Source organism: Equus asinus, chromosome 28 (genome assembly GCF_041296235.1).
Source record: "Equus asinus isolate D_3611 breed Donkey chromosome 28, EquAss-T2T_v2, whole genome shotgun sequence".
NCBI classification, from domain to species: Eukaryota; Metazoa; Chordata; class Mammalia; order Perissodactyla; family Equidae; genus Equus; species Equus asinus.
Window position 1 is genome coordinate 32,030,788 of NC_091817.1, and position 9,188 is coordinate 32,039,975.

General features: G+C 60.4%; 1 protein-coding gene across 1 annotated transcript; it reads left to right on the forward strand.

Moving 5' to 3' along the window:
* Nucleotides 1-112: 112 nt before the first annotated feature.
* CMTM3 (CKLF like MARVEL transmembrane domain containing 3) lies at nt 113-8,523 on the forward strand. Its single transcript, XM_044761398.2, has 6 exons — nt 113-360; nt 861-1,077; nt 4,199-4,354; nt 5,391-5,486; nt 5,886-6,006; nt 7,380-8,523. Exons 2-6 carry the CDS (start codon nt 931-933, stop codon nt 7,415-7,417), a joined length of 558 nt encoding a protein of 185 aa, XP_044617333.2. The 5' UTR covers nt 113-360; nt 861-930; the 3' UTR covers nt 7,418-8,523.
* Nucleotides 8,524-9,188: the final 665 nt, after the last annotated feature.

Sequence of the window (9,188 nt, forward strand, 5' to 3'; positions counted from 1 at the left end):
GGCCTAGGCACAGCGAGAATGTCATGGGCTGGGTCTAGGTCACACCAAACTCCCAGGAGGCTGGGCTGGCCAAGCATGGGAGGGGTGTGGCTGGGGAGAAAGAGAGAGAGGTGGGGTGGGCAGCTGACAGGCGGTCAAAGCTGCAGGAGGAGAAGCAGAGAGAGAGACAGAGAGAGAGAGAGAGGTCTTGCTGTTTGGACGCCTACACTTAGGTTCCTGGGTCTGGGACACACGCATGGGCAGGAAGCTAGACCAGAGACAGCGAGTGTAGACAACCCTTCTTGGCAAGGAGAGATTGGGGGAGCTCCGACGGGGTTTTCCGGGGCAGCAATAAGAAGGTTTCCAGCCTCCAGCACAAGGGTGAGGGGAGAAGGCAGGAGTCTGAGAAGGTCCCAGGCCAGCAGCCCAGGCAGCTGGGGTCCGAGGACAGGAGAGAAGGAGAGGGAAGGAGGGTGGAAGAGGGGCAGGAGGGGAGGATCGGAGGGAGTGAGGAGGTGGGGTAGAGGAGGAGGAGAGGAGGGTGGAAGAGGGGCAGGAGGGGAGGAGACAAGAGGGGAGGAAGGGAGGAGGGGAGGTGGGTAGGAGGATGGAAGAGGGACAGGAGGGGAGGAGGGGGGAGAAAGGGATGAGGGGAAGAGAGGAGAAGGGGACGAGGGGAGGAGGGTGTAAGAAGGGCAGGAGGGGAGGAGGGGGGAAGAGGGGAGGAGAGAAGGAGGGGAGGTGGGGAGGAGGGTGTAAGAAGGGCAGGAGGGCAGGAGGGGGCAGAGGGGCGGAGGGCAGGAGGGGAAGGAGGCGGGCCGGGGCGGGGCGGGGGATGCGCCCCGCGCCAGCCGCTCTCGCCTATCTCTCCTTCCGCACAGTCCGGGTTTCCGCTTCCCTCCGGGCGCGGGGAGCGGGAGCGAGTCCGAGCCTAGCCCCGGCGCCGCCGCCATGTGGCCCCCAGACCCGAGCCCCGAGGCGGCCCCCGAGCCTGCCGGAGGCCCGCGGGCCGACGCGGCGGTGCCCGGACTCCGCGCGCTGCTGCCGGCGCCCGCCTTCCTCTGCTCGCGCAAAGGCCGCCTCCTGCTGGCCGAGGCGGTGAGTGCGCGCCCGGCCCGGGCCCCGGCGGCCTTCGCGGGGGAGGGGAGCCGGGGGACCGCGGGGAGGATCGGGGGACCCGGGCGCGGATGCCGCCGTCGCAGCGCCCCGTCGCCGAGCCCCGCGCGTCGGGGCAGCTTCCCCTCGCTCCGGACGGGCTCGCTGCCGCTCCGCGCGAGTCCGAGGCGCGGCGGGGCCCGAACCCAGGCCGTCCCGTCCTTTAACTCAAAGTTGGCGGCCGGAGGGAAGCCCGGGGAGAGGTCCCGGCGACGCGGGGGCCGGGCCCCCGGAAGCCAGCCGACGGCTGTGAGACCTCGGGCGCCTCCGCCCTCTCTCGGCCCCGGGGGCGGGCCGCCTCCCCGCATCTTCTGGCCTCCGTCGCGGGCGCTGGGCTCCGAAACCCCCCGCCACCCCGACTGGGGGCCCCGGGAGGAGTCGGTCCACTCAGCCCTTAACGTCCCCCGGGTCGGGGGCCTGGACCCCTGCTTTTCCGGGCGCTGGGGGCCGGGCGGGCTCGAGCTGCGGGCGGAGGCTGGAGTGGAGTCGGGCCAGCCGGGAGGGGGGACAGCGGAGAGTGGGAAGGGCCCCCGGGATTGGGCGAGGCCGGGCCGCACGGTGGGGCGCGCGGGCAGCCCCCTCGGCCCCGGCTGCAGGGGGCGGGGGCCCCGCGGGGTGACTTCATCCCCCTCCTCCCCGCCCTCGCTGGGATCAGGCCGCCCCGCCCCCGCCGCACTCCTTCCTCCTTCCCTCACCCCCCACCCTGCCGTCAGGCCTTTGTCCTCGCGTCTCCGAAAACCCCCGAACTGTCCGCGCGTGCAGCTGGGTTGCTGCTGGGCCTGCACGAAGGGAAGGGGAGAGGCTGGGCAGCGGGGAGGCGGGATGAGGGAGAGCACTTGTTCCTTAGGTCCCCGGCGATTTGACGGTCCCCGTCGTTAGTCCCACTTTGCAGACCAGAAAGCTGAGACCTGAGGGTCTACGGGATTTGACAGGCCTGTCAGCTGAGGGCCAGGTGACGACAAGGGCCCCGGGTGGGGATCAGAGGAAGGAGGATTCTGGCCCAGACCTCTGCTTTGTACCACCCCCGGCAGATGGCAGGAGGCGGTCCTACCACCTCTTCTGCCCCTGGGGACAGCCAGAGGTTACCAGCTCAGCACCTGCCGAGCTCCCAGGTGAGGCTCCAGGGGCCTGGAGTTGAGCTCACACTCCAGGGAGCGCCTCCTGGTTGGCCACCCCCTCCCGCCCTGGAGATTGATGGGAGTCGCTTTGTGGCGAAGCCTTGAGTCCACGCCCCTCAGGCCCGCCTCCTGGGTGGAGGAGGCCGGGCCAGGGCGTTAGAGAAGGCCCCTGGCTAGCTGGGTGTCAGGAATCTAGGTCTAGGAGGATGAAGGGGGGAGTAAGACACAGGGGGAGCCCCTCTAGGTCACTCCTGCTTCCTTCTGGTCACCTCTGGCTGCCCCCAAGCCCAGTGGGGAGGCTGACAAGGCCAGGAAGAGGAGGAAGTGGCCACCAGGAATCAGGGAATGAGGAAATGGGAATCAAGAGGGGGATCCCCGGAATCAGGCCTTGGAGGATGGGGGACAGGAAGGGAGGGACATGAGAACAGCTCTCGGCAGCAGAAGTGTATCAGGAGCTGTGGACAGGGCTAGGCCAGGGTCCCATGGCCGTGCCTCCCTGGGGGGCCCTGGCTGCCTCTCAGCCCCTCTCTACGCCTTAGTTCCCCAGCCGTTCATTTGGGCTCAGCTGCCTCCATGGCCGTGTTCAAGGCTGATGTGGTGCCCTGGGGACTCCCTGGGATCTCTACAGCTGATTTGTCTGAAGCAGCCGCAGTGCTTCCTATGGGGCATCTGAGTGTCCCCAGGGCCCTGCTGGGAGCTACTCAACCACGGAGGTGCTCAGACCCACCCACAGTGACAGAAACCAGACAGATAAGGATCAACACCCACAGGGCAGGGTTGCTTAAGAACTCTAGTTGCGGGGGCAGCCAGCCCTGGGTTCAAATTCTGGTGCCCTTTTATTAGCTGTGTGACACTGAGGAAATCACTTCACCTCTCTGAACCTCAGTCTTCTCCTCTGTAAAGTGGGCTGTGAGCAGCACCTGGTGCATGGGTGGTTGAGAGGATCCGAGGAGATCCCACAAGCTTCAGCCGGCACTGGCCCAGGGAACAGCCCCAAGATCTTGGTCTGCCCTGCTACGCACACGGTCTGCGGAACTAACTGGGGTTCTCAGCATCCTCCAGCATCAGTTCCCAGCCCCAGTGTGTGCATAGGGCCGTGGAGAACATTCTGTAGTTCCTCAGTGCAGCTCGCCCCACCTTTCACAAGGCGTGGATGAATGATGCAGCAGGACTGAGGTGTCAATGCCACCACTCCCTCCTGGGATGTTTTTTTTCCCTCACTGTTGTGGAAATTTGCAAATATATGAAAAAACTGAAAGAGTATCAGGTGTTCTACTGTTAACACATAACATAACATACCCACCCACCTAGATTGTGCAGTTAACACATTGCTGTATTTGCTTTATCGCATATCTTATCCATCTATCTGTCCATCGATCCATTTTACGTTTTGATGCATTCAGAGTAAATTGCAGACATTAGTACATTTCAACTCTGAACACTTCAGCGTGCATATCATTAACTAAAGTTTAAGATTTGTGTATTGTTTTCCAGGAAAAATTTACATTCAGTGTAAGCACAAATCTTGGGTGTTGGGTGTGATTTTCTGAACATGGTTCCTGCCTAGTGGACTACCTTTGAAACTGCTTAAGTTTGATTTACCTCGGTTGGATACCATCTGAGCTGGGTGGATTTTGCCAGAGACCCTGCTGGGGTGGGGGCCCCCTGGGGGGCTGGACACACATGGGAGGCTGGGGCTTCCTGATCACCTTCTGCAGGGAGCTGGCATGGGGTCAGGATGCAGGGCTATGCCCAGAAGCACTGAGGGCAGCCCCACTGTGGGCCTGGGCCCCGTGACGGGGTTCTAATCCTGGCAGCTGTGGGACTGTGGGCAGGTGGCTTCCCCTGCTGGGGCCTCCTCTGTTCCTGACTGCAGGGCCTGGCTCAGGAGCATGGGGTTAGGGGCCATGCAAAGGCTCTGACTTCTCCCTCTCCCCACCTCCCAGGGTCTCTCATTCATCACCTTTGTCTGCTATGTGGCGTCCTCAGCATCGGCCTTCCTCACGGCTCCCCTGCTGGAGTTCCTGCTGGCCCTCTACTTCCTCTTTGCTGGTGCCATGCAGCTGAACGACAAGTGGCAGGGCTTGTGCTGGCCCATGATGGTGAGGTCTGGGGCCCCAGCAGGAAGGGGTTGGCTGGCTATCAATCACAGAGTTGTCGTGCATTTTCGCCGTCACCCTTTCTTCAGTGCCGTGGGGGGGCTGTTTGCAGTTGGTTGGAGCCAGGGCAGTAGACCTGGCTTCAGGTGATCCAGGCCCCACCACTCAGCAGCCGTGTGACCCAGGGCCTCCAGTGTCCCTCAGAGAGGCAGGGAACCCCAGATGGCGTGCTCACCTCTGGCCACCAGGTGGCGCTGGTGCTCCCACCTGGGCCTGCCGGAGTCAGCCTGGGCCACAGGAATTCAAGCCATTTCCACATGGGCAGGGCAGGGCAGGTTAACTGAGGACTTGCAGACCTCAGCCAGCCTGCAACTCATTTTATCACCTGGGAGGGCCCAGAGCCCCACCTCGGACTTTACTGTGTGAAATGGGTCAGAGAGAAGGACAGCAAAGGCCACATTTGAACCCTGGTCTCTTGACTTCGTTGCCAACATTCTGCATGATAGGTTGCATCCTGTGGCCCCATTTGAGGGATGGGTAGGCAGAAACCACGACAAATAAATGGATCTGCCACACATTTGTAGCAACGCGAGGTCCAGGGCCAGATCTCCCCACTGAAGAGCCACAAGGGAGCAGGTGACAAGGTTTCTACCTTCTCTCTCCCAGCCAAAGGGGAGATCTGCAGCCGGGCCAAGCCACAGGGTGAGCCGCAGCTTAGTCCATACCCTCCTGACCACTGGGCAGAGCACGGCAGCCTAGCTGGACCAGGGACCGGGCAGTCTCAGCTGCTGGCAGCCTGCAAGAGGCATCTGGGCAGGGGCAGGTGGGAGAAGGACCCCAGAGAGTGCAGGTGGGGCCAGGACGGGGGGAAGCCCCATAGATCCTGGACCTCTGGGCCAGGTATGTGTCCAGGCTGCCAGACCCATCTTCCTCTGGAAACATGGGATTCCAGCCCTGCATGCCACTTGGTGCCTTTCTGAGCCCTTCTCCCCTTCCTCAGCTCCCAGCTGGTCCCCATACTCTGCCCCTCTCTCCCCAGGACTTCCTACGCTGTGTCACAGCAGCCCTCATCTACTTTGCTATCTCAATCACAGCTGTCGCCAAATACTCGGATGGGGCTTCCAAAGCAGCCGGGGTGAGTAGCCGCCCTACCCCTGGGAGAGGGGCGCCCAGCAAAGCCCCGCTTAAGTTCACCCCCCCGCTGAAGCCCCAGATGCCCCTCGGGACACCCACTTAGTGTCTGGGGCACATTCTCTCCCTGCTTAGGCCCCTTGGGCTTTCACGTGGATCTCAGCGACTCCAGAGTTGTCTTGTTGGAGATTTACTCTGCCCTGAGTTTTGAAAGGCTGTTTGCCAAAAAAAGTTAACAGCTCCTTTTCCTATTTGTCATTACTGGGAGGGGTCTTTGCCTGGCAATCCCAGCTGCTTATCCAAGCAGAGAAGAAACTGTGGGGCTGGCCCTCGCCATTCCCAGGCTCCTGGACCAGGGACCCCCAGCTCCTGATGATGCGTCCCATCCACTCTGTCCCACCAGGTGTTTGGCTTCTTTGCCACCATCGTGTTTGCAATCGACTTCTACCTGATCTTTAACGATGTGGCCAAATTCCTCAAACAAGGGGACTCTGCAACTGAGACCACAGCCGGGAAGGCAGAAGGTGGGTGGCACCATGTGGTTTCCACCAGGAACCCAGCTGATCACCCCAGGCCTCTTGCTGCAGGGGCCCTGTTCTCCCTTGGGGACACTTGGCTGGTTTGAGGCTGAAGTAGGAGCGTTTCCTCTCTCCCCACGGGCAGGAAGCGTTTTCACAGCCTGGTTCTCATATCCCTTCATGCGGCACTGATCATAAAGCCAGTGCCCTCGGGGGAGCACAGGGCTCCCCAGGGCGTCAGCCTTTCCAGGAAGGGCAAGCTGAGGGCATGCCCCGCACCTCCTCCTTGGCGAAACCATCCCTGATGACCCCCAGGGCAGCCATTCAGCTCCCTGGGCACAGCTTGCCTGCCCACGGCTCAAGGGCCAGGGAGCCAAGCTCCCATCCTTCTCCACAGCACCCAGCAAAGCCAGGCAAGCTCAGGCTTGTTTTGCTTTTTATATGCAAGGGAAGTGCAACAGCCGTTCTGGCCCCTCAAGTCATCCTTCGGCTCAGAATAGCCGTTGTGCCTTTACCTGATTTAAACAAAAAAAGCTGCAAGTTGGATGGCTGGTTTTTCCATCTGTGACATATGACATGACAACAGCCATATGAACGTGTCACATCCTTGGGGTGCTTGTGCCTGGCACCGGGCAGGGTGTGTGACGGGGGCTCTGCAGGGGTGCAGCAGGAGGGGTTGAAGCTGGCCACCTCCCTCAGGCTTTCCTCAGCCACAGCCCGGGGGGCTTCTGCCCAGGGAAGCCACCAGAGGAGGTCCCTGCCCAGGGGGCAGGAGTTGCAGAGCGGGTGGAGGCCCAGGAGCTGAGCTGGGACAGAGGGCCCGGCTCCATGACTCTGTGGCCTATAGGCCATGTCCCTGCCCCACCGGCTCCACAGGCCCAGGTGGGCTTTCCATGGAGAGGCAGATATCAGCTCCTGCAACTGGGCACAACAGAGTGTAAAGAGCAGGTGCTCCCATCCAGGTGAGATGCTCCTCTGGAACAGGTGGTCATGTCCCCGTGAGGATCAGCAGTAACATGTGGCTGGACAGGTAGACAAGGGGAGCTTTCAGAGGGCCTGCAGGACCCAGCCGGTTAGGTTTAAGAACCCACAGAAACCATCCCTCTGCTAAAAATAGATGGCGCTCGTCTTGTCTCACCCCATATTGCAGCTCCTCACCTCCATGTGGCCACACCGTGGAGGTGACAGCAGCTGCCTGTGGAGGGTCCCAGGTACAGGGCTCGCCCTCACCCCAAGCAGAGACCACCAACAGCATAGTCAGCCACAGGAGGGGCCTGAGCCCAGGGCTCCAGCTGGCAGCCCGGCTGTGCCTCCCCAGAGACGGCTCCCAGGCACCGTGGGCCGGGAACTCCTGCCAAGCATCCTCTGTTTCCTTTCAGAAGAGAATTCCTCTGACTCCGACTCCAACTCCGACTGAAGGCCTGCCCTGCCCTGGCAACCCAAGCACGCAGGCCTCCACCAGAATGTGGCCAGGGGACCAGGTGTGTTGGGAGGGAGGTGTGACTTATCAAGCAGCAGTGGGAATTGCTGACGGAGCGGGGCTCCTCACAGCCCCAAGGTGACATTGGTGAGCCCAGCATACAAGATGGCACTCCATGGCCTAGCACTGTCTAACCACTCTGCCCAGGAGGGCATCTTGAATGTTCCGCCCCTTCTGCCCCACAGACCTTAAGCCCTTTAACCTCTCTGCCAAAAATAAGCACAAGGGGACAACGCAGATAGAGCCTTGTTACCCCCGTCACAGGAAGCACTTAATGCTGCGGGGGGAGTTGGGGGGAAGGGGGGAACAAGTAAAAGAGACCCCCCACGCAGGGCCGAGCCACCAGGCCCAGCGGTTTTTGTCGGCATTAGTGCCCCTGCTCATGCTGGATGCTTTGTCAAGAATGATCCTTCCAAGATTCTCTTGTTCAAGGAGCACCAGTTCCTGCTTCATTCTTGAAGCAGGGAGAAAACTGACCTTTGCCCTATCATCTAGGCGAGAGTGGGTCTCGGTGCCCAACTGACACCTCACACCTTTGGAGACCATGTCATCTTAGGGTGACATGACTCTTCTGGGTCTAAGACTGTTTGAAAGTAATGCTCGTAGACTGACTAAGTAGGGTCAAGAGATCGAGGGTACCAAAGGATGCAACAGCAGGGACAGTATCCCGGGTAGCTGGCAGGCCCAGCCAAACCCCCTCTCTCCCTGGGGCCCACGGCAGGTGAGAAGTCACTGGGCACTCAGGACAGTGTGCTTCTAGATGCCAGAGCAGGTCTCCTGACTGCCTCAAGGGGCAAGACGTGCCTTCTGTGTGCACCTAAGGACCTAGGCTGTGTATATATCTTCAGTGGGATTTTATACAACTTTATATCATTTTTTATACAAAAGCAGCTTCTTAAATTGCATTTCCTGTGACCCAAGGGGACTCATGAATGAGCCAGAGTTTGGACCCACGTTTTGGGCATTTGTAACCTTTATTTTTCTCTTGCATGTGAACCTACCCTGGAAAAAGCCATAATGGATTAAACCAGACTTGCTCCCTGCTTGGAGTGTGTGTGTTTGCACCAACCTTACACCCACCGAGTAAAGCTGTCTGGCTCCACGCTTTAGCCCAGCACAGTGGGGGGAATCCTGACACCTCAGGGTTCAGCAACAATGCATGCGTGCTTGCTCCGTGCCAGGCACCCTAAGCGTCTGACTCGTCTTCTCTTCCTTACTCCTCACACGATGCTAGTTTATAGTTGAGAAAACTGCCAGAAGTTTCAGTGACTAGCCTAGGTCACTGCAGCCCCTTCAAGGCAGCCCAGGGCTCTCTCACTTATGTGTTAGGATGACGTCCCATGGCAGCCTCTCAGGCAGCCAGAACCTGGGGCTCTCGTGGTTTGGAAACTGGTTGCACAAGGGACCTCAGAGTGGCAGGCCGGGAGGACCCTGGGTCAGCATTTGGCCCAGGCCAATAGGAAGAGGCCAGGTGTTCTGCCCCAGCTTCCACACACAGCACATTCTGAAAATAAGTGTGAAAGTTAAAATGCGCAGAAGTTGAGAGGGGCGTATGGTGGCAGGGTCTGCTCCACCTTGCCAGCCCCCGCCAAGCCAGCCCAGGGGCCTAGTGACACTGACAGCACAGAGGCCTCAACCTGTGGACTGGGCTGCGTTCAGCTTCCACCTCACAGGCCTGCCTCAAGAATTGGGTCCACAGCCTTTGAAG